Raw genomic sequence first — 25,999 nt, 5'->3', positions numbered from 1 at the left:
TGGTTTCAAAAACATTTTATTAAAACACGTCCAAAAAATTCTTAAATCGTTTGGTGTTCCATGTTGAATGTGTGACTCCCCTGTAGTATAAAAAGTTCCAAGTTTAATTAAAGATTTGTAAAAAGTTATATCAAAGTGTTTATCAGAAGAAGAGGTGTGCAGTAACTTGAGCTAGACAGATGGCAAAGTCATCCTCTAATATAAAAGATTATATATATGATATGGAGAATAAGAGGAGATCTTATCTTTTAAACTAATCTTAACAATGAATTGGAATGTAAGCTAATGACAATGGATAGGTACCTGCCTCTAATTAGTATAAATTAATCCCCAACTAAGTATATATTATCGCTTTCACAATTTTCTTTAACAATGGAATACCTGCCTGTAATTACAAATAATTAAAAAGTTATTATTGGTAAAGCTTAAGTGATAGCAAATGAAACCAACAAATAATTAAAAATCAATTAACCATCTTCATTATTGGATTATACTAAGAACAATAATCTCCATTAGTGCAAAATCTATCAAAAAAAGGAATGGATACATCTAAAACATTTGGTTTCCAATACCAGCAGCAGCACAGTTGGGTTTCTTTTCATTTTCTCTTTGTTGACAAAGTCCATAAGCGATTATTGTAAAAGCACTTTTGGAACTGTAGATATAATAGATATCTCTACAATGGGGACCAGTTCTTGTACAATTTCCACCAGCTCCCCCACTCTGATAATGACTAGAGAGCATATAGTAAACACAATTATTAGTCAAAACTGATGCCTGATGAGTGGTGGACCTCCTTAGTGAAATGGAAGTCCCACTCTATATCAGGTGACCCATCTGCAGTAAGGATAAAAATAAACAGAATGTACATGGTGGGAAGCAAGTTGTAATTTGATCCCCATCCATTGTATGTGACAGCCATGATGAATCTTCTCATCCTAAACTCAATCCCTAAGAATATCTAACAACTGAAAATAAGTGATATTCGGAGACAAAATCGAATATAAAACTTTAGTAATGTTTACAACTCGAGTTACAATTCATTTGTATTTCACGATTTATCCTAGTGTGTGCTAGGAAATGCCTACAATCGTAAGCCACCTCTCCTCTTCCTCTCCACATTCAAAAAAGTATTTCTCTATTAACTTGGCAACTTCAGTCAGTTAGTATCTCTATATCTTCATTATCACCACATACATATATAGGGTTATTGCCAACCATTCTATATTTAAGTACACAATCCCATTCTCTCTAACAATGTATCTACAATTATTTCATATAGATTCATACCATACCATGTCAACTAGTTAAACTTAACTCGATCAGAAAAATCTCTCTTTTGATCACCTCTCAACAGAGGTGAGAATTTAAACTTGAAGACACTTTTCGATTGTAATAGAGATTACAAATAGCCAATACCCAATTACTTATACGGTAAAACCTCTATATTGTCATAAAGTTGTGACCAAACAAAATTTCCAACTCCAAAGAGGTTATTTTTTAATAGATGTGTGATTGAAAAAAATACTGTTGACCTAGAAACGTTTTGAGAAGTTAGAAGGGGGGAAGGAGATAATCTTGAAGATGCAATATGGAAATATAAAAGTTTCATGTTAAGAATCTATAAACATGCTTCAGAAGTTAGAAATTATTTTACTTCAGCAAGAATGTTCATGTTGATAGGATTACGTATTCGCAAATTCAAAATGTGACATTAACTCTAAAAAATAAAATATTCTCTAAACAGTATAAATATGAATATACATACCTTTCATGCAAGTTTTCTTTGCATAAACATGATTGATGATGATACCGTACAACCGTAACCAAATTTTCCCAAAATTTGTATTCGTCAATATATCGACATGATACAATACAACTCATACGAGGTCCAGACAAAATTTTCTCGACACATATGAAATGAAAATTTGAAGAAAAAACAAAGTTCTGATCCAAAAACAATAATGAAAGTTTAATGTTGTTGGTCGAGTTTTCAACAGAAAAGGGAAAAAGAAGCGACCGTCGGATGATCAACCGACTAATATCAGACACCGTTCGTTCGCGCTGCATGAAATCTCACCCGTCCAAAAAGCTCAAAGATCGGAATACTAAAAACAAAAGCAAAAAATTATTCATTTTAAAAGCTTTAAAACCAGAGGATAATAGAGACGACAGACCCCACGTCAAAGCACGTGATGGCCATGCATGCCCCCATGAGCATGACCACCCATGGCGCCAAAACGCACAAAAGGGCCGCCGGCACTGCCTGCTCACGTGTCCCTCTCCCTCCGTAACCTTATCCACTCTCCGATCACATCGGAAAGACGAAACTACCCCTGAGGTTTTATAGGATGGGTTGTGATTTTCACACACCCTTAACTACTTTTCCCACACCCTTCTTATTTTTTTACTACTTAATTGGTATCCAGCTATTTAATCTTTCATATATACCTCTCTTTATTTAATCTTTCATTAATTACCATAAAAAAGTAAAAATGGTATATATGAAAGATTAAATAGTACGATACCATTTAACTAAAAATAAGAAGAGATGTGAGAAAAGTAGTAAAGGACGTGTGAAAATCACAATCCTTATGGGTGCGTTTGGTACGTGGGACGGGACGGGATCGAACGGGACGAGGCGTTCCGTCCCGCGTTTGGTGCGCCAAAAATGGGTGGAACGGGCTGTTCCACGGGACAGATTTTGGGTGTTTTTTGCGTTCCACCTCCCCCTTGGAACGGGTTTGTTCCACGTCTGTGGAACACAATGTTTTACCATTTTAAGACAAATATACCCCATATTTTTTTCAAAAATTACACCTTCGTTCCGTTCCGTCCCGTCTGCGTATCAAACGCACCCTATAGGATAACTAGGGGAGGAGGACAAGTGGCGAGCCACATGCTGAAAGAGGACGTAAGGGTAGCAGGGGACGATGAAACGATGTTGTACGTACACGTGTTTGCACTGGCGGGATGCACGAGCGACGAGTCATGAGATTGAAGGGGAAAGTTCGGATAAGCACGACACCTGTTTGCCCTCATTGGCTGCCTTCTAGCTACTACAAAGATTCTTTTTCTCTTCATTTCGTCTTCTAGGGTTTCATCATTGCATATCGCGATCGATCTCATCCAACTTGTTAGAAAAGTCTAATAAAGAACAGTGTATTGTCTAAACAATGTTTGTATTAAATCAAAAGATAATGAATAGTATAATCTAATGATTGTTACACGTTATGAATGGTGTCCCGAATTCAAATGTTTATCTCCAGATACAACTTGTAGCAAAAAATATTAATGCATAAAAGTAGAAAGTTTTTCTTTGAGTACTCAATCTAGTATTTAATTATCTTAGCTTTATCTTTCATATTTTCTTAACGATAATGCTTATGTCTCTCCACGAGAATTTACTTGTTTTATCACGAGAATTTACTTGTTTTATCACTCACAATTAATGAACTATTACAATCCACATATCATAATTGAAATCATTCTTCTTTTTTTCATCATCTACAAATCATATATGAAAAACAATTATTCAATTTAGAGATCGTTTAGTTATCCAGATATGTTAAACTAATCAACTGTTTGGTAACTAGTAGTATTCTCATGATGAACGTTTCATTTGTTTTATGCATATAAATGGATGAAAGATCTCTAATTTAAATATAATTACTTAAAAATATAATGACAAAGAGAAGAAACAGTTATGATTATGGTATTTGGATTCTAAAGTTTTGTTAAACATAAGTGGAAAAGGACAAGTAAGTCCCTCGGTGAGGAGCACAAGACCTAACAAATATCATGGTTGTACAAATTTTATAATCAAAACTGTTCAATTTCTTAATTTTTATTTGAAAATCACCATAAAAAATTATTTCAATCATATATTAATTAATCATCCAAATTTACATAACAAAAAGACGTGTGGGTTTAAAGTATCATATCCATAATGAATTATCTATTTATATGATACGTTTATATGAGTAAACATTCTTCAATTTAAGTGACTTTAGTACGTGTGATCTTTAATGAAACTTAATAAATTGAATGATTTCGATAAATTAAGCACGTTATTTGTAAATGAAAGAATATGTACATCCTCCTCATAGAGGGATGCAATTATTATCGTTTATACAATTTCGACTTTTGTTTTAAAAGCACACCGATCTTCTAATCACCATGCTTCGTGTCTGTGATAGTAGCTCAATTATTTGTACTACTCACAGTCGTCTATAACCCACACGCAATTGATTTGGCTCACATAATATTGTTATTACTAAGTATGAACAATTTTGATTATGAAATACGTTTAATAAAACTACGTTGATTTTTTGCGGAGGACAAGCACGTTCCCTCACATGTAAAACACAAGTACTATTCATTTTGAAAGGATAATGCTTGTGTTCTTCCAGGGGTACCTACTTATCTCCCATGTATAATTAACGTATATTTACTAGTTCAACTTTATAATTGGACGTTAATTTTCAATATCATTATCTAAAAATTATATTTGTCAATGATCAGTCACTTAAGAGAACATTTAGCAATTTATATACATCAACAAATAGATGACTCATCATGAGAACACTATTTGTTATCCAACTATCGATTAGTTGACACACATGAATAACTAAACCATCTCCAAATTAAATATTTTTTTATATATATAATCTTTAAATAATAATTAAGAATATAACAATTTCAATTACGAAGTTTGTTCGTTAGCGAAACACACGTATTGGAGATTCTGAAAATTAAGCTCACAATCAACAATAAATAATCTCCTAAACTGAATGAACATAATTAACATCAATTTGCAAAAACAAAAAAGAATATTAACATCACATCACAAATCACAATCGGCGAGAAACTGAGGATAAAATCACAATGTGAAGTTTGGACACAATCAATTATTAAATTTTAGGAATCATTGATACCTCCAAAGCAAAAGAGAAAACGCCAAAACAAATGGGCCACCACGCATAACTAAGTCACCACTTTTCTCCCAAAACCACTTCCCACTCACCCATAAACCACCGGTTTCACGAAACGCAGTATCACTTCCCACCTTTCACCTTTGCCTATAAATAAACGCCTTTGTCTCCTCAATACAACGCTGAAACCAACCACTCAAGAACACACATCATCAAACAAAACGATCGTCTCACCTTCAATTTTCAAGTTAAGAGATCTTTGTACAATGAATCAACTGAGTCGAGTGTGGATGGCGGCGAGCGTGGCCGTGGTGCAAGGCCCCGTCGACCATGGACATAAGTGGAAATCCGGCCTAAAATCCTTTCAGCTAAACCGGAGGCGATCATCTTTCGCTGGCGGCGACGCATCATCGGATCTCCGACCGTTATCCGGCGCAGTTGGATCGGATTTCTCCGGAGTGTTGGAGAATTGCGAGGAGAGACGGAACCACGCGGACGAGTCTATCCAAAAAGTCATGTACTTGAACTGTTGGGGTCAGGGCTAAGGTCGCCGGAGATCGGAATTTTTCCGGCGGAAAAAAGTTAAGAGAGTTGATCGGGACTCGGGAGTTGCTCCGTTGACGAGCGTCATGGAAACAGATAGTTGAAACGGACAACTCAATTATTGAGTTAACTCGGATGGAATCATTTATGTAAATTGTACAAAATTGTGGAGATAAAATGAAAACCATGAATAAGAGAACGGTTTTGGTATTTCAATTTATTGTGTTTATTATTTACTAAAATGAAAGTAAAATTAGGAACTGAATTAGTTTAAATACGCCACTCCATTGGACATCTGGGAATGAAATTAGGCGGCTCGATCAAAATAAATTGACTATTTTAACTATATAGTAATGGATTATTTTACAAGTTATTCTAATTCGAATGAACTATACGTTTTATGATCCATTAAAATACGTTTAGTTTTACGAATATATTTTTTCTGATCATTTCTGATGGTATAGGGTGCTTGGCATTTTTAATTTTCTGAGCTTTATCGCCGTTTCTAATGGACTAGTACACATTCATTGGAGTACGTATATGTTTCTGTTTTACGAACATATTTTTTCTGAGCATTTTTTATATTTTTAATTTTTTGAGCTTTAGCTCCGATTAGCAAAATACCAGAAAAATTTTCTATTTTGTCATTTTTAATTTTTTGAGTTTTATCTCCGAGTACAAGAAAAATTTTCAAATTATAAATCGAGACTGAAATCAATAGGATACTTGGTTACAAATTAGACACTATTAAAATTGTGCAAAGAATGCATAAACATCCCCAAATTATCAATGACATAAGAAAAAGTTTAGTTAAGAGTAGCACTAACAAATCTTCACTTCTTAACTTGTCTTCACCTTTTGATTCTCAGATCATTAAAATCAACTACTTTGATATTTGAGAATCGTATAGAAAGAAAGAATACGAAACACCGTTACTTGTGTGCTTTAGTTGCTTCCAATACCCCTACATAATATTTTTAGGCAATTATCTTTCATATGGAGACATTTTTTTTTTTTTTAACGCTTGGACAATTAAATTCACACTATGGGATTTAATTACTCATTTAGTATGTTGTCGAATAAACTAACCAAACCTAACCTATATATAGCTAGGATGCTATCACATAAAGGATGGAGATGATGAATATCATGTTAATTTTACTTAACCGAGTCACAGACTGAAGTTTAATCATGCAAAATTGATGGTGATCACTCATGTAACTTTATCAGTGTCCCCAAGTTATATAATTTACTTTCTTATTTTTTTAGGCATACTATCAAATAAACTATGAAAATACCAAAAAAATGTAAGACGGCTGGTAATTGTCTCATGCAACATTGATCCACAAAAGTATACCATGGCCTGCAATGAGCCCTTTTTCAATATTTTTTTTTTCTTTCATGCATGTGTTCTGCTCAATGTTAACCGAACCGGCCCTCTTGAACAATGTAGAAGCCGTCCCTCTTGAACCAAGAATCAAGTTTACAATGCTCCTAGCTCTCGATCACAAACTTTGTTTTGTGGGCTTTTCTCTATCTATAAATACACACTCCTGGCCACTCTCTAAAGCACAACCAACAGAGAAACCACAGTTTTTACTTAATACTAATCATAGAGATTAAGAAGGCAGAGATGGCTAAGGCTAACAACAAAATGGCAACAACTCTTAACTTGATTCTAGTGCTCTCTCTTGTTCTGATGATTTCCATTGCTGAGAGTAGACAGCTCGGCAGTAAGAATATTTATTCATATATGCTTGTTTTTCTTAGTTTCGTATATACATAAATATTAGTAAAAAAACTATATGAGTTCTCATATCTGATACATGCATTATTAATGTAGCAGTTGGATTCGGAGAGAAGGGAGATGTAGTTTGCGAGTCAGTTTATGGTGCTGAGGAGGGTGATACATGCGAATCTGTTATTCAAAAGTTCAAACTGACTTCTGATTCCTTCCTTTCTATCAACCCTAATCTCAACTGCGATAACTTCTTTGTGGGTCAATGGCTGTGTACCGAAGGGACTGTGAATTAAGCTGCAATTAATCGATTGACCGTGTTCAGTTGAGAGAATTAATTATATAATTGTATAAATAAAGAGGATGAGCTAGTTATACTCTAGCTTTCATGTCCTCTCTACGATTTCCTTTTCTCCAATATATAGTGTTGTTGCCTGTGATGATTTTGTTTCATCACCTTATATTATATATATCCATGGATTGACATGAATAGTGTTCCCCTCTTCTATATAAGAGTACTATAACGCAGAAAATTAATTCAACATCTCTAGTAGTATCCTTCCGTAAAAGCATCCCATCACAGGATGAAAAAGCATTAAACATAGGATCAAATTAGGTGTTGTCAGATGTAAACAATGATAATCAGTATCATGTGAATGCTATTACAATCATCATCTAAAAAATGCATGCAAGCATCCTATCTGAACAATATTCCTTAAATTAAGATCCCACCTTTTCATGTAAAAAAAATGAGAATAATGGGTAATATAGTTGTAGGAGACCAAGGTAGGTAGCACAGGGGTGCCACCTTGATATTACTTGTCAATCATGAAATATTATGTATAAAAAAAAAAAAACCATCATTGTCACAAAATACTACAATGATAATATACACCAACGATGACTCCTTGGCTTATTTTAGCTATGCTCCCTGTAACCCTATTTTGATTTTATTTTGTTCACCTTAACTCAAAAGTCATCACTTTAATGTCTGAAACTTAAAATTTAGTCCGTGGACTCTCTCTTCTCCCAAAAACTTGTAGGTCACCTCCTAAAACATATGTGGGATCCAACGCCTATAAAGACTATGCTACATGTGCAATAAATTTAATTATAAATCTCCATGTTATGTTAACATTTAACAATCAGAGAATATAAGTTTAAAAGAAATTAAAGAGATGAAAAAAAAAATTGATTACCTTGGCGCACCTAAATCAAACCCACGTAAGAAATTAACAGATTTAAGGCAATGTGGAGCGAATTTTGAGTTTTATAAAGACGACTTTCAAGTTTCAGGGAGCAAAATGGAATCAAATCGAGTTCCAGGGAGCAAAGTGAAACGAACTTTGAGTTCTAGAAAATAAAGTGACGACTTTTAAGTTAGAAGGAGATTAAAATCGAGTTCCAGAAGGCGTAGATAAAAAATAAGGAAAACTAATAAAAATGGCTTGAAAACTTTGAGTTTTAATGATAAGGACAAAATAAATGGTAAAGTGAATAGTACCAGGATTGACTTTTTAGTGTAAAAATGTGGTTTTTCGTTAAAGTGAACAGTATCGGATGCTTTTCGTTAAAGTTCCCTAAAAAATAAGCCTAAATCCTTCTTGTTGTAGGTCCTTTCAGAAAGAAAGATCTTAGCAAACAACAAGAAAATGAGACAAATGGGCGAGCAGGACATAGCAAATTATACAGAGGCAGCTAAGCCTGCCCAATGCGCAATATTCCTGAAACACACAACATGTTGTTCACGATCACAAAAACTGATTAAACAAAAATATAATTACTTTGGGAAACCAAAGCAAATACACTAGAAAATGGACGTTGGACAAGCCGGCTTCCAACTAGGCATACAATCTCGACCTATAAATATGGCTTTACACTCTCATCAAATCATCACCCAACGCACTAAACACACTTATTTTCTAAGACTAATATACAATCACATAATAAAGCAAAAATGGCTGTGGTTATATCTAACAAGTCCCTTAATTTGGTTCTCATGCTCTGCCTTTTTCTCATCATCTCCTTTGCTGAGGGCAAACAAATAGGCGACAGTAAGCTTTATGGTATTAGAATTTTAATTGTCCAATTATGAATGGTAATCACGTATCATCGTTTTTTGTAAAATAAAATGAAATGAAATCTTCTCATTTTTTAGGGAGTTGTTATTGGCACTCTAGCAAGTCATCAAGCAAACACCGTACCCTTGCCAATGTAAATTACAAAATGAGGGAAAAATGCAAATTGACATTTTAGGAGAGCTAATAACAATTTCTTTTGTGAGATTATATGGGATATTGATATGTTGCGTTTTGTGGTTGATTTTTGTTTTATGAATATTTGATGGTGTAGTTGGGTTTGGGGGTGTGAAAGCAACTCTAAGATGCCAAAAAGTTTATGGGGTAGAAGCTGGGGATACTTGCAATGGAATCATGGGCAAGTTCAAGCTGACTGCTCACTTCTTTGCAATCAACCCTAACATCAACTGCAACACCATATTTGTTGGTCAATGGCTTTGTATTGCTGGAACAACAAAATAAGCGCTGGGAGCCTGAAGAGGGGAGACTTCGAGTTCAACAAGAGAAAATAAATGCATGAATAAAAAGAGCACAAGCAAGCATCAATGTTATTTCCAGATTCCACTTTTTTTCTTCTTTTTTTTTTAATAGTTTTTCACTTTTGATAAAGAAATAAATAAATAAGAAGAAATTGTTGGTGAATTGTGGCTTTCTAAAATTCATACAACCGACTCCACTAAATGGGTTAAAATATTGTTGTTTACACTAGAAGTATATTATGCTGTCAAATCTAGTAGTGTGTGCTTGTAATTAAATAGGGCATTAAAGTAATTGATTGTATGATGAATAAGTCGAGCAGTGATTCATTAAGCATGCCCCAAATCCTCAGAGAGGACAGACCCCACCTTTGATAAGCGGGTAGCAAACCAACTTGACGTAGAAATATACTATGCGGACGTAAGTGTAGGCATCTAGCGATTTGATCAGTATCCACCATCCAATTTATTTATTTACTAGCCTTCTTGAACGTGCTCATGTGCATGCATAAGACATTTTTTGAATCAAGGCGTGCTACGCACGATTTACACGTTTTAAATGTATTTATATGCGTAAATTGACAAAAGGAAAGTCAAATATTTGAAGTAAATGAATAATCTTAGATCATGCTAGAAGAAACCCTTCATAAACTAATTCAAGCAGCTGAATTCACATAATAAAATCGGTCTCTATAGAATTTACATTAAGAATAGAGAAAATAATATTTAATAAACAATTGATTGAATCACATTATTGCTAGCCCATTGTGAGGTTAAGACCACCCACTCTCTCTTAGTGTAGATAATATCGTTTGTTAAAAAAAAAAAAACAATAATTCGACAACTAATTTAATCACATTATTATTCGTGTGCGAAAGACCTTTTCTATAACCGGCATTACACGCATCTTAAGATGTTTTAAACGAGTTTAAAAATAGAGAAAATAATATTTAATAAACAACTGATTGGATCACATTATTGCTAGTCTATTGTGAGGCTAAACACACCACATCCCCCTTAGCGTAGATAATATCGTTTGTTAAAAAAAAAAAACCAATCATTTGACAACTAATTTAATGTAATTTAATCACATTATTATTCACATGCAAAAAACCTTTTTTATAACTTTGACAACCCGTCCCTAATTTTACGTTTTTATTTATTTTTAAAATGTGAATTTACAAAAATGTCCTAGAGGCAATGGTATTGACTTTCGTTGACCAACATATAATGAGACGTACGAAATATTCTTTTAGTGTATTCTTGAAGTACTCAACGATACGAACGCGTAGGCGAAAGCGGAATCAAAATCAGATGTACGATTAAAGTTTTATAGAGCTACGAATCCGAAAGTATTTTGAAGGAATCACTATTTTAATTATAGTATACTATTTTATACTAATAAATTGGTATGCCACGTGTGTGGTTGAGAAGGGAAAAGAAAGGAATCAAGGAGGAGGAGAAATAGAGGAGAAGGGATTGGGCATAATTGCCCAATCGGAAGAGAAGAGAGGGAGATGAGGAACAAATCAGGAGATGAGGGATGAGAGTCTGACCCATCAGACAAAGGGTCAGGAGGGAAAGGAGAGAGTGGGAGATGCAGTCAACCCAGATCCACCTTGACCCGTTTCCCGTGTGCAACCCGGCCGACTTCCACCATGTTTTCCGACACCTTTTTGGGCGGTTTTTCTAGCGATTCACAGTCACCCACCACCTGGAAGTCACTCAATATCAACACCTCTTCCATTTCCAACCAAAACCCAGTTCCTTTAACCCCCGATTTGAGGAGAACGAAACCATCGAACTCGTGGGGGTTCCAAATGAGTCATGGCGAGAACCACCATTTGTGAAATGATTCCCTCCAATTACCACCATCATTAGACTTCCCTTGAGGCCTAGAACAAAGCCCAAACAACTTTGGAGGCGGCGGAACACCGGAGAAGTCGAATCGAAAGCCACCAATTTCTAGGGTTCTGGTGGGTTCGTAACGATTTGAAGCTTTTCCCGGTCAAATTGGACTTGAACAAAGGTATAAAACTTGCTCTAATCATTGAGATATTCATTCTTGTAAAATTTGAGAATTTTTAGAAATAGTTGATTTTTCCGGCGAGTCAGGGAGGCCGACCGCCGTGTGCAGCGGTGCATGGACCGAGACACCCCTTGACCTTCCTAGGCTAAATTTGATACCCCAATTCTATATGTGAAGTCCGATTGATGAAATCTCATCGTTTGGACATAGTTTTGATAGAGACCACATTTGATCCTTATATGAATTGACGATCTGACCGTTGGATCATCACCAAACTTTAGTACATTATAATACGTAATATTTGAGGATCTTAGAAACTTACGGATTGGGAATCTGACATATGGATCTTTCCGAATTGAGTTACGTAGGGTTATGGACCCTATCGTAGACCTTTGATCGACAATTGACTTTTGGTCAATGGGTTTCAAACCATTCTAGAACGTCCTTGGGGATGTGTTTATGTAAGTTACGTGTTCTATCGATAAGAATTCTGAGATGTGATTTGATAATTGTTCTAGGCGTTGATTGTTTGTGACCCTCGATATTCGTGCTAGAGAGTTGTAGCGCGGACCTCAGGTGAGTGGGTCTTTTCTTTTTTTATAGTATATATATATATATATGGTTGATAGTTTCCACAAATTCTTTTGAATTGATTTATGTACTTCATGCCATTATTAAATTATGTTATGAGAAATGTTTGCACTATTGTGAAATACCAAGATGATCCTACGAGATGTGCAGGTAAGTTCAGGTAAGTTTATTATGTTGATTGGAGTTATTGCATCATTATGGCATGCTTATACTCATATAGTTCACTCATCATTGCTGCACCCCGATGTTAGTGCTCCCGTCTTGGGCCAGGGCCAGTCTTCACGTGATTGTTCACCTCCCGCACCACATGCTCACCTTAGATCCAAGTTAGGTGCTAGCCTATCGTATAAGTCGCATTAGGTGACTCCTACTCGTAGGCGACCCACGCATAGCTCTAGCTTTCACGTGATCGTAGCACTATAACGTATATTATCACACCTAGCTTGTCGTACAGGTCACACCAGGTGACTCTGACTCGTGTGTTAGCATAGATTGATGAGCAATAGGTGCAGTCATACAGGTCACATTAAGTGACTCCGACTTGCGTGCTATTATAAATTATTGAGCACATAATTATATTTATATTGCCATTGAGATATTCTGATGTGGCATATTTCTAGATTTATTGTTGGCATGCATTTGATTTCATACTTATACGTAGTATGATTTTCGGGAAACTATACTTGTTTTACAGCGATGGGTTACAATGTTTTCAGAAAGGTTTTTATAAAACTTTATTTTCAGGCCCACACACCCTTGTTTTTCGCCCCTCCTGGTTTTAGTAGCTGAGCTTTCTTATCGACGAGGATTCTTGGCAAATCTCAGTATAGGTGGCTACCTTTGAGGGTATAAGCCTTATTATAAATGGGTTCATTCCTGCTCACATCACACTCTTGTATTTAGGCACTTTTAGGTTTAAATTTATTCACATTTTCCACATCACTACATTTTATGGCTTCGTCACCTTCCTGGTGTCGGCCATCACAGCTCGATTCGGAGTCCTAGTGGACATTCCAGGTCGGGGTGTGTCAATAACCGGCATTACACGCCTCTTAAGATGTTTTGAACGTGTTTAAAAATAAAGAAAATAATATTTAATAAACAACGGATTGAATCACATTATTGCTAGCCTGTTGTGAGGCTAAGTAAACCCCTCCTCCTTAGTATAAATAATATCGTTTGTTATAAGAAAAAACAATCATTTGACAACTAATTTAATCACATTATTATCCGCGTGAGAAAGACATTTTCTATAACCGGCATTACACGCCTCTTAAGATGTTTTGAATATGTTTAAAAATAGAGAAAATAATATTTAAAAAACAACTGATTAAATCACATTATTGCTAGCTCATTGTAAGACTAAGCCCACCCCCTTCCCCCTTAATGTAGATAATATCGTTTGTTAAAAAAAATAAAAAAAATCATTTGACAACTAATTTAATCACATTATTATCCGCGTGCGAAATACATTTTTTTATAACAGACATTACACACCTCTTAAGATGTTTTGAACTTGTTTAAAAATAGAGAAATTGAATTACATTATTGCCAACCTATTGTGAGATACTAATTCAAAACAAAAACAAACAAACCACAAAAAAAATTAATTATTAAAAAAAATACTGTTAAAATGATGAAAATGCCCCTACCTTATTTGATGCATTATTTTGGAATGCCTTTGAAGTTTTTTATCTTGGGGGCATTTTTGTCCAAATATTTTTGTGGTGACACCAAAATCACTATTCATCTTTTTCATTGGCTTTATATATAGATTTTCAAATCTACCATTTTATTTTGTAACAAGAGTATTTTAAAGTACTCTATAGAGGGCAAGTCGAACTTGGATGGCGGCGTAAGGGAGCGGGCACATAACTCTTGGCCGACTGATCTAACCCAAATTTGCAAATTTACTACAGTGGTCCAATAATTAAGAGCTCGAAAATTCAAATCTCTTTCCAAAAATAGTCAGCATGGTTCACTTACAATACAGTCTCGGTGTTTAAAGCCATTGAAAAGTAATCACTGCAAATAGTGTTTCTTTGACAACAACTTGGAACCATTTTGTAACTACATACCGTGTAGGGCCCCAAAATCCCCTGATAAAGATGAGGAAGCGGAAATGCCCGCCCGAAGGGTACAAAAAAAATTATACAAGCAACAAGGGCACTGTTAACAGCCCTTATGACGCCAAACAAATTGTTACAAAAGAAGAAAGATAACAAAGTTCCGCAACTGGCAACGAGACATCTCTGTAGGAGTACACAACTCACATGGCACCCGTACGAAGAGAAAGACGATCATAAAGATAAACCCAGGCTCCTCTGGTGTCCAAGATTATGCGATTTTATCTCCCATGAAGTATTCTGCTGTTGCTCCACAGGCAGGATGAAAGGTAGAGAGATCTCACGGATCATCAAGTCCCCACAAAATGGGCATTCGCTGGCCACTGCATCATCCAACTGCGACCGCAGCTGCCAACATGAAATACTCGGTTTAGCTTACTATACAGATCTTAATTTCATGAATCAATTAGAGATCAAATAAAAAACAATGTAATGTAGATACATTTGTAAAACTATCACCAGAAACTGCAAAGTTAAGTTGAAATCGTACATATGAAAATAGTTGATATCAAATAGAAACTTATCGAAAATGGCTAATAACCAAACAGAGAATAAATCAAATAAAATACGATGTAAAGCAAAAGAAGATCAAAATGCAGACCTTATCTACGGGGGCCATGCTTGTTATGGTTTCCTCAGTAAGGCTACCATTTGAATCCTTCCTAGCTTCCCCGTCAAGTAGAGTAAGCTGCTTCTGCAGATCCAATATATACTCTGCCTACAATACACAATAAAAAAATGGGGCAAGTTATAGAAAATTCCTGTTACTGAAATACATTTCATACCAAACAAAAACATTAATTCAACTGGCACAAGCATCATCTAGCCCAAAGTATTTCTTACACTTCAACTACTTGGGCGCACATTGTAAAGCTTTTGCAGAATACTATGTTATTACGAGCTGATAATGATAAAAGAGAAGAAAACAGAAAACAATACTTCAACTTACTTGAGCTTCATTTGTACTACGTGTGACGTGGGCAATCAGGCATTCGGCATGGAAGGCATGTCCGCATGGAAACACATAGAATGGAGCCATTTGGCCTACGGATGCATAGCCTCTAGCCAACTGATACTCCCTACCCACAGTTAAAATCTTACGCCGACAAACCTGATAGAAGAAGAAAAAGAACAGCAAATATTGGAAAAAGAAATGAAAGTATGAGCAAATTCAATTTAGCTTGAAACTATAACATCAACATGAGCAATACCCCGCATTCTTCATCACGATCAATCACAGCATATCTTTGAGCAAGTGCACTAATGTCATTTCTAATGTTATCGGCACCATGTGTTGCATCATTCATCTCTTGCTTCAGTTCTTCAATTTGATTGTTGTAATCCTCTAATGACGAGCAAATTGCCTCCTACATACATACAGATTCAGTTCAAAATCCAACGTGCTGAAAACTAATAGTTCCAACAGCACCACACAAGTAAATATTCTGAAAACCACTTCATAATGGAAATCTAATATATAAACAACCACTATAGCAATTGACAAAGAGGTAACCTAAAGGGGAAACAAATAAAGCTATATAATCATATTCACTGTAACCAGAACACAATAAAACATGTTTCCATGCATGCAAATAAATTCACAATTCAACATCACAAATCATATGTAAAGTGGCCAACAAAAACAAAATCGGAAAAAATCACTTCTGGCGGAAAAGAAGAAAGCTTGAAACTTCGCAAAAGACTTGAATCATTATAAACATTACAAACCATGACAAAGCAGAAGGGTATGATAGTTCTACCTTGAAGTCATCAATGAGGGCAAAGTCCGGAAAGAATGGTAATATATCCTCTATCTTTAAAAGGCCATCAGTCTCCTTAAGAAATGCTATTGCCTTCCGAATGTTCTCCCTTTTAGCTCCCTTTTCCTGTTCTATAACATGCTTCGCAACCATGAGCCAAAGCTTCTTTCTCAGGTCCTCATCATCTTCAACCTTGTCAGCCTCAGCCATAGCAAGCTCAGGATCAACCTTAAGGCACCAAAAGAACAAGTTATGAAACAATAGGATAAAACCATTTCAACTTACAATTATATAACCGTAAAAGAATTAGGTAACAATTAGATTTTCCTGGGTTCCACTGGAGAAGAGAATATTAGGTGGAGGTGATTGTTCCTATTCCCATTGAGTTGGAGAAACAAGATACACGGAATTTATAACTACTTCAACATTCAGATAACCTCAATCTTAACTATCCCAATGGCAGCACATGTCGTAAAGGTAGTTCTAACAAATAAATAAACCAGAGAGGACCCTTGGTATCCAAAAACGAGAACATTATGTAAATTGAAATCCTTTTGCTACAAGTAAAACAATATATAGATTGGGGCAATAATAGTTGAATCGCAAAAACATAGCCTCAAACTATACCTGCAGGGCAAGAGCAACTGCTTCTTCATGCATGGACATCATACTATATATATGAACACAGGCACGCATTCGCTTTTCCTTGAGGCAAAGGCGTAAAGCATACTTGGGATCATAGAAGAACTCTGGGCCAATTTCCCGTCCTTTTCCAAACTTGAATTGAAGGAAACGCAAAAGTGCACCGTCGTCTTCCTGTAAATTATTGTGAAAGCAATGAAACGCATTCATATATAGATATGGCTACAAGGCAAAGAAATTCTCGCATACATATAATTTCATCTGAAATAAACCGAGGGGAAAGTAAGAGATATGGCTATAAGCCTAAAATTCACTTTTAAACTCAGGATGTGATTTTTCTGCAAATTTCAAGCTACAAAATATTTTCCTACTTTCGAGTTGTGGAAACAGCCTCCTTGCAAAGCAAGGGTAAGGTTGCATACGATAAACGTTTTGAACCCCCCAACCCTCGCAAAGCGGGGACATCACAGTTTTTAAAAGATGTATATAATAATTAATAATGTAAGTATGTATGTATGTATGTGTATACGCCTGTAAACCAAGATCATACTAAAATCATATCAAATTCTTCAAGAAATCAACCTGTTTGGCATATAGTGATAATAGCAAGTTGTGAACACCAGGATCCTCATTATGCAAACGATGAACACAGTATTCCAAATATTTGATGACTTCGTGTGTTTCATTTCTGCATGTGATATAAAATAAATTAGTAGCAGTAAGAAAGAAGAGTAAAGCTTTAAATTTTAAATGCATCATTAACTAAAGTATAAAATACTTCAGTGACCAAAGTATAAAATACACCATGGGAACCTAATATGTCATGCGAAAGGAGGGGTACATGTATTCAAAGAAGGCATTGCAATACGCTACTTCTCACAATGAATTAGAAATTTCAAGTGTTATGTCTAAATCAACAAATAAAATATAGTGGATATGTGCTCTTTTTGTGTTAAGGGAAATTGATTAGTATCTAAAGAGCCTTATCCAGATCTTCAATTCATAATTGCAATTTCTAGTCCAGTATGAACATGAGATAATACCTTGCATGTGGTTCACTTGAATAACGCATCATTGCAGGAATGAGTTTCCTTGGATTGAGGTTGTTTGTAGTCATCCATGACTCCACAGCTTCATATGCATCAAGCATGATTAGGTCTGGTGCAAACTTGTACTGCAAGTGAAGGATTGCATAATTTGATAAAATAAAACACATATATACTAATAATATTATAACACATAAACACTTGAGAACATCTGGAACCTGTTTGGGAAAAATTTCAAACACCAAACCAGAGAACATAACCCATACCTGAAGATCTATAGGAACAGTAGGTTTTTGGAGCACCTCCAATGCTTTCTTTGCCTCTCCTTGCTAATGTGCATTCAGTCAATGTAAATCAAGCATGACTAGAAGGACATTTATAAAAAATAAAAAAATAAAAAACTAAAAGAAACCATGGAAGTAGCAAAACAGGTGATAATGACAAGAATCTGAAACCAAATAAGAAATAAATTGGAAGCATAAAGCACCTGAATATAATGGTGGACTACAATTTCATACTGTTCCTTCAGACTAGCAAAAAAAACCAATTCTTCGACTCGGCCATAACTGCAGCATGTAGCCAGAGGATCCTTTGTTTTAGTATTCTTTCAACTATAATATAATCTAAAGAGAAAGACCCACCAAGTACCTAATGGCACAGATCTTTCACAATAATCTAATTGTAGATGATAATATTTAAAAATGACATTTTCTTCTGCTGATACATTTAAACAACATGATATTAGCATATGGGATTCCACAGCTGTATAAGAATTTAAAAAGAATGGTGCGAGATGAACAATTCAAAACAAATTCAATGACAATTACCTTTCTAAAAGTCTCATGGTAGTTGCCTCATCCAAAACATCCTTGGAGTCACTAAGAAATGCACGAAACTCTTTAATGATCAAGTGATACTCTGAATTACGATTATCCACTGCAGTATCATCTTCCAACAGTAGACGATTTATCTACAATGAAAAACAACATATTAGTGATGGCTTCGTAACTTCAGGTAAAAGGAAACTTTCAACGTCTACATTATTCTATTTTAAGTGTGCATAAACTGACGACAGTGTCAAAAGGAAGATGTTCTCAGATTTTATCTTAAGCAGAATGCATCGTCATTAATTATCCTTCTTGCCCTTTGATATGCATTAAGAAAAAAGAATGCAACATTTACAAGCTATCCAGTATAAGGCAGGAGAGGTAAGAAAAAAAAAAACTAGTTCTTTATCCAAGAGCTAAGTAAGACCTTATCCAAGTACAGTTCAGTTGCCCATGTCGAAATCATTGTTACTTGGCATTTGTCATCCACTGCAAGGCTATCAAGTTTCCACAACAGAAAGGTTCTTAAAGCATCCTGCAAGCATGCCAAGTAAAATAAAAAATGCATAAGAATTTAATACCAAATCAAAAACACAGACGGTGCAAGGAACATTTTGCAAGTACCTGTTCATTTACAGTGATAAACTTCAAAGTGATCTCCTCGAATGACAATATGTAATTAATCTGCAAGACAATCCCATAATTTAATAAATGAGCTGTAACAAGTTATAATAACTAGAAATAAATCAAAACAATCATAGAGAAGTGGCAGGAAAATCATTGTTATTATGCTTCTACCATATTAAATCACTAATTCAGTTACTCTCAGCATCCATCAAATATGAGACCTGGGTGATCAGACTGTGATAGAATGGAAAGGGTAGCCAATTTCAATTTAACGATATTAGTAATGTAGTTGTTCACTGAAAAGATATTAACTGGTAATTTCTTAGATATTGCCTTACAATATGAGAAACATCAAGACAAAAACAATGTGTACTTTATAGTTTAATAGCTACCACACAATATCTCAGTAAGTGAAGCATATTCCTAAATGTAATCCATGTGACTGCACAATTAGAAGTACGTTCAAATCTAGTATAAATATAACCAAAACCGAAAAATCGAGGCAATAAGATTAGATAAGAATCATATTATCATTAATAAACAACAAATGGCCTGCTGCACCTATAGCCATTATTGCAATAAATATATGGGAAAACAGATCAAGGAAATAGAGAATTCACTTTTGCATAGAATGATGCTGCTCTAAGATAATCCTTGGCGGAAAATGCAGCTTCAGCCTGCAAATCAAATTACTTCGTTACTGACTACCCAGGTAAATACAAGATTGAGAAGACACATATACAACCAGTAACGCAATAATCTTCACATTTTTTTAATTAAGTGCCATAGTGAGAATGAATTACAATAAGCGACAATGAGTATAACCATCACTTAGATACGACCTGCACCAAATATACTTGGTCCCTCTGAAGTGGGTCGCGGCAATTTGCCAAAGCAGCTGCATACTCCTTCATGTCCAGGTAAACTTTCCACATGTCTCGGCCTTCATCATTAACAGACACCTACATTATGTTCTCAAATTCAGCAGTACGGACAACTTTACTGTCTGATGGAAAATGAACTAAATTCAGAAAATATTTAGGCAATTGAAGACGCAAACCTGAAATACAGAGTTTTGATCATATGCATAGAACAACCCAGCAGTGGCATCACTACACAATCCAGTGACACCCCTTGAAACTGCTTCGGGTGTTTGCTCAAACTGAAGCTCCTCAATAGTTTGCTCACTTATTCTATTTACGACCTACAAAAGAATTACACTCATAATGGAAGCTAAAAAGGGGGCAGGTACAGTATTCAGCAGTATTCTGTGAATAATAAAAGAATCACATATCTAATGCATTTAACCTAATGCTTAGCACCAGCAGCAGTTCATAACATGATACTCAACAGGGACATAGAGATAACAGCACTGAGAAGAAAAAAGTTATTCAGAGAATTAAAATGTGAATACCTTAACCCTATTCCCGATAAGAAGCAAGAAATGAAATTCTGAAACTGCCATAGAACTGGGTTTCACCGCTTCAGAACCCCCACTCAAAGTTGAATAGTTCAAAAGAGCCTTGTTCTCCACAAAATTTTCATCTCCATCAGGAGAACTGCAAAAGAGATAAATTAGGGGAAGGTTATATGCTAACAATCATTAAATATTAAATATATCAAGGAATGCTATTAACAAGTTTCACAATGTCAACCATAAAACTACTCAGTAGAAGACAGAATGATCAGAATCTAGACAGACAATGCCATCAGAAAAGAAGGAAGAACAGAAGAATGTTATCTTGTACCTATGTTGTGCTCCAAAATTTAAACCACCATGATATATACCAGCACCAGAAAGCCATGCAAAATGTATTGCTCTTCTTTGCTTGATATAGAAATGCAGTTCACTGAAAGATGACAAAGTGAAACCAGAAAGCTCAACAAGAATGACAGGAAACAGTACATCAACAATTTTGCAAATCAAAGGTAACAGTTTATTTAATAAAAGGAACAATGATTCCCAAAAAAAAAAAAAAGGGAATATTTTTATCCCATTTCGAAAATAATTTTAGTAGTGTCAACATAAACACTTGCCTGTTAGGAATTTCACCAGGAAGTTCCATGAAATGCACTGTTTGTTCCGAGTAACTAGCAAAAACAGTCTAGAAACGCAGAATATTCAGATTATGAGAATTGTAACAGCAACAAATATATTGTCACTGGAAATGACAATTTCACTAGGCTTGGAAGAAAACTTACTTCCAGTGATCCAATACCAGTAAAAGAATAGAGTCTTGTAGGAGTTACAGCCATTACATAGTATCTAGTCCCACTGAGAATGGTTGCTGTTTCCATCTGCACACAAAGAATGAGATCAAGATCCTGATGCGTAGAGTTGCAAATTGGTATAACTGTCAAATCAATTCTCTATTAGAGAAGGTGATCAAAGATTACCTGCAAACTCATGAAAGCCTCGGGAAGTTCCAATAATTCGAACAAAAACTTTACGTATTTCTCCTTCTTATCCTTCTCGTCGACTGCCATTTCATAAAGTTGGCCATTGTCTGTACCGAGAATGACTTCCTTTGTTGAAGCTGAGATTTTTACGAACAAAATCACACACAATAGCTCAAATGAGTCAATATGCACAAACCCTCCATCCAAATGCAATGGGGGAAAATAGTCAATGGACTGACAAATTACCTTCTGTAATCTGTTGTCTGTTCCAGGCAACGGCATTCATAACAAGACCCTTTAGCTTGGTTAAAAGACGGGGCTTGGTCCATTTTGCATGAGTATAGAACGTGTCAGCACCCCCACTCCCAACAATGGTGGCAATGCAGTGGCTCCCTCCAGGATCAACAAAAACTCTATGGATGGATTGCTCCCCAGGACGACCCACAGAGAGATCAATATCTATAGCTCAAATAAACAACAACCATCAAGCATTGTTTGATCATACCATACACAAAATAGAAAGCAAAACAATCTAGTCAACCGAATTCGACAACGGGTCTCTTAGCAACTAAAGCAAAACACTGTTCTAATCAGCTCAATCAATCAAGTAAATTGCTACTAATCATATCCTATCTAGCTAATTACGCTAAACACTATCACTAAGCATATAAGCTCGGATCAAAATCCGAAATTTGACAGGAATTCAAGACTTTCTCTGCAAAAAAAAATTAAATAAAAAAAATCACTAATTTGAGATGAAGGTCTAGAATTTCACGTCAATTACAAAAGATTGAATTCTAAATTCTCATCAAATGAAAAAATTGTGAATTGGCAAAGAATTGAAAGTACCAAACGAAAGGATTGGATAAGAGTAACGTACCAAACGAATCGCCGACGCCGAAATCGTGTCGAATGATCCAACCTTTACTGGTTCCGAGCAAAATGACGTCGTTTCCGGCAGCCATACAGGTGATATTTCCGCGCCCCTTGGCCGCATATCGTTCCAGAAGATCCACCGTGAACACCTGCCTCCCTGAATCCATCTTCGAATCCAATTCCGGGATAATTTAGTCCGAAATCTTTATCCAGGCGTACAAACAGACCCCCTAACGGCTCACTGGAAGAAGAAGCTGAAGTTAGCACGAGTTTTGGAGTTGCAGAGGGCCAAGTGCCGCTGATCGGAACGGTCCAGCGTCTACCTGGATCCTCTGCCTTACCGGCCTAGTACCGGATTGTACAATGCTTTTAATCTGGACCGTCCATTAAAATCCATGATCCACATTATGCCACGTCGTATGTTTTTTTTTTTTATTATACAAAATTTACGTTAAGGGTTTGTCAAAAAAAAAGTATATTAAAAAGTAGAAAAATTTAGTAGACAAAAAAACAGATGAGCAAATGAACCTGGAGAGTGTCGATGTTGAGGACAAGTTGTTGAACATGGAATAATCCAGATAATAGATTGACTGCGCCACAAGTCATCGCCTTGCTAATACTATTATCTCGAACCAAAAAATCAATATCAGATGTTCTCAAGGCAGTTGAGATTGGGGTCAGATATTTCACAATTGTAAGGTGATTAAGATTCCAACGAAACGTCTGCAGATTTGGAGCAAAAATGTCGACAAAACTTTGAGTTGCATGGACAAAACAGCTCTCGACGACCAAATTCTTCAGTCTCATTCCACATATGTGCAGCCTAAATAAACTTGTTCCGAAAATATGTACTTCTTCGAGGCGTGGACAACTTATTTTGAGATCACCTATTCCTCTACGTTTACATATAATCAATTTCAATTTCTCAAGTGAAGGGAGGGCTGAATCAGAAAATAAATCCATAACCCAAACACTACTATCCGAGAATTCCACAGAACCTAGAAACAAGGTGTATAGTAAACGGATACCACTAGTAGTAACACCCCTCCTAACACGGAGAAACAAAAAACTGCTAGTGGCTAACACTGTGAGACTCCTCAATGAATCACACTCAAATACACAGAGGCAAATCAAACATGCCATTTACGAGCTTCAGATAGAGTACAAGTTCTTCAATTTTATTATGTTGCACCACCAAGCAGATGGAATCATTTAAAAAAATTAAACTTGCACCTCCAGAATCTTTAATCGCAATGCGGAAGATTTTTATGTCAAAGACTTTTCTTGACGTCGAGTCAAAGCATTGGTTATGAACTGCATCCATTTAATATCATCGACGTCAGATGGAAACCCCTCGTAGAAGTCGAGGATGGGAACAGAAGTCCATAAATATTCCCATCTTCTAGATAAAACACTGGTTTGTGCTATGGAATTGACGGGTAACAAAGAGAGTATGCGATACAAAACATCATTTGGAAGATCGCTAATTCTGTCAATACTGCACTTTTGCTCATTGTGTGCTTCCTTTTCTTCCTCTATAAAAGCTTTGGTGATTTCCATGGAGTAATGAGTTAATTACCTGCTAAAAAGATCAAAAGAATAAACGCCCCTCAAGTCAGTGCTGATGATGATCAGGGCCTAAATAAAACTTAATTATATGAAACCCTAACCAATTTGTCTGAGCTAATTTTATTGAAGAACGTCCAAGCATGTAGACAGCCAAAAAACAAACAAACTTGCTATATATGACATGCCCCGATCCTGCTGTCCGGAGGACACCAGGATAGCCACTTGTTGGCCGACTCCCAATGAGTGAAGCAAGCCATCATATCATGCTTATACTAAGAACATGTAAGCATGCTTGCAAATTTGCGTTGAATATAATAATCATATTAAAATACATATCTTTAAGAATTAAAGTGTGAGAATGATGAACATGTGTAGAGCATACTACTACTCAAGATTACAAGCAGAGGGATAATATTTAAAGGTGGGTTTGCAAAGAAGAGGTACTGCAAGGAGGGGAGGACCTTGAGCTACCAAATTTGGGAATGCCTTCTGTTTGGACCCAAATTTACACCATCGGCCCGTGCAACCGAGGTCGTTGGTTGAGCATAGTGCCAGACGGACAGATGAAAAGGTGAAGATAATTTTGTTATTTAAAGATATTATTATGGTTTTATCATAATAATTATCTTTTAGTACAGAAAATGGGATGCAAACTATATCTCAAGCTTTGAGACTCTTATCTGGTTAAGCAACAATTTGCGTGCAAATTAAATGTTGGTTAGTATACAGATGAGATTGAATGGGTGAGTGACTGATGCCGTGCAACAATTGGATGCCATGTGTTTGATGGAAGATGGTCTTTAAAGTATCAGATAATAAGGCATGCATGATGGGATTATATTTCATTTTATTATGCATGCATGGGATAAAGGCTACTGATGGAGTTTTGGGAGATGAGATTAAGCTTTGATTGATGTGATAAGGCCTAAGGCGTGGACTTAGGCGCATAAAGGATAAAGTTTTCAGAGTTTTCATTTATTGTGATTATGCATGGGATAGGTCTGTGGGCAGCAGCAACAATTAAAGATTTGGAGTCACAATGCAATTGGGATTGTTTTCCACGACTTAGGTATGTAGGTCTCTATAAATACCAAGCGGCAGGAAACATTAAAGGGACCTCCAATTTAACACACAAACTGCCATGCGCAAACCTTCGCTCTACGCAAAACCTCTTAAGAACCTTGAGAAATCTCTCCATTGCGCTATAATGTGCAGCCATTGTGCACAAAATTTCCCTGCGAGTTCCCGCCATATCCAAGAAGGTAAGCCCCAAACTTAGTCCAAAACTTAGTTGATCATGTCTAGGGATATGATTGGAAGGTTTTTGAGAAGCTTTGGTGGCGTTTGGACCATAAATGCCTTAGGGAAAGACTTCCCCAGTTTTTCAATTAAAACTACGACTTTTGCAGGCGTTTTCCAACCAACTCCCACCACCACTCGGTCTAAATTGGTACATATGTTTTCTCCTCATTTTAAGCTTCATTTCCATATAAAGATTGTCGATTTTGGTTAAGAATTGAAGAAGTTATGAACATTTAAAGTTTACCCTGTTTCCCACAACCTCCATAGCTTTCAAGCCATTTTTTGACCAAACCATAACGACTTAGCCATTGAGGAGGGTACCAATCTTTTCGTCTCATTTCGAGGTATAATTTTTACTTTTGAATCACTTAATTTCGTTGAGTATAGACGAAGTTATGGATGTTTAAAGTTTTTTTAGTTTTCGACGAAGAACCC

General features: G+C 35.8%; 2 protein-coding genes and 1 pseudogene across 2 annotated transcripts; 1 reads left to right on the top strand and 2 right to left on the bottom strand.

The window, feature by feature from the left end:
• Positions 1-9,155: 9,155 nt before the first annotated feature.
• Positions 9,156-9,755, top strand: LOC126610828 (uncharacterized). The gene is made up of 2 exons (XM_050278969.1): positions 9,156-9,269; positions 9,568-9,755. The coding sequence occupies exons 1-2, from the start codon at positions 9,173-9,175 to the stop codon at positions 9,753-9,755; spliced, it is 285 nt and encodes a 94-aa protein (XP_050134926.1). The 5' UTR covers positions 9,156-9,172.
• Positions 9,756-14,319: 4,564 nt separating this feature from the next.
• Positions 14,320-23,017, bottom strand: LOC126610827 (vacuolar sorting protein 18-like). The gene is made up of 23 exons (XM_050278968.1): positions 22,698-23,017; positions 22,064-22,276; positions 21,815-21,954; positions 21,620-21,715; positions 21,455-21,522; positions 21,166-21,267; positions 20,832-20,976; positions 20,478-20,621; positions 20,260-20,379; positions 20,038-20,094; positions 19,415-19,474; positions 19,218-19,325; positions 18,791-18,933; positions 18,451-18,529; positions 18,230-18,292; positions 17,961-18,091; positions 17,500-17,605; positions 16,903-17,091; positions 16,276-16,503; positions 15,727-15,882; positions 15,465-15,626; positions 15,117-15,233; positions 14,320-14,863 (listed from the first exon to the last, which is right to left on the bottom strand). The coding sequence occupies exons 1-23, from the start codon at positions 22,858-22,860 to the stop codon at positions 14,690-14,692; spliced, it is 2,964 nt and encodes a 987-aa protein (XP_050134925.1). The 5' UTR covers positions 22,861-23,017; the 3' UTR covers positions 14,320-14,689.
• Positions 23,018-23,188: 171 nt separating this feature from the next.
• On the bottom strand, positions 23,189-24,253 carry LOC126611727 (putative F-box/FBD/LRR-repeat protein At4g03220; annotated as a pseudogene).
• Positions 24,254-25,999: the final 1,746 nt, after the last annotated feature.

The sequence above is a fragment of the Malus sylvestris genome, chromosome 17 (genome assembly GCF_916048215.2).
Source record: "Malus sylvestris chromosome 17, drMalSylv7.2, whole genome shotgun sequence".
Lineage (NCBI taxonomy): Eukaryota > Viridiplantae > Streptophyta > Magnoliopsida > Rosales > Rosaceae > Malus > Malus sylvestris.
Note: the sequence above shows the minus strand (reverse complement) of the source record. Positions and strands in the feature narration are given on the sequence as shown.

What these genes read in the sequence shown, in the direction of transcription:
- LOC126610828 (XM_050278969.1), top strand. Translation starts at nt 9,173, where the DNA reads ATGGCTGTGGTTATATCTAACAAGTCCCTTAATTTGGTTCTCATGCTC. An exon ending in GGGCAAACAAATAGGCGACA is followed by an intron (nt 9,270 to 9,567) that starts GTAAGCTTTATG and finishes TTGATGGTGTAG; the next exon opens with TTGGGTTTGGGGGTGTGAAA.
- LOC126610827 (XM_050278968.1), bottom strand. Translation starts at nt 22,860, where the DNA reads ATGGATTCAGGGAGGCAGGTGTTCACGGTGGATCTTCTGGAACGATAT. An exon ending in AATTTTGGAGCACAACATAG is followed by an intron (nt 20,977 to 21,165) that starts GTACAAGATAAC and finishes TCTCTTTTGCAG; the next exon opens with TTCTCCTGATGGAGATGAAA. An exon ending in TATCACTATATGCCAAACAG is followed by an intron (nt 17,092 to 17,499) that starts GTTGATTTCTTG and finishes AATAATTTACAG; the next exon opens with GAAGACGACGGTGCACTTTT.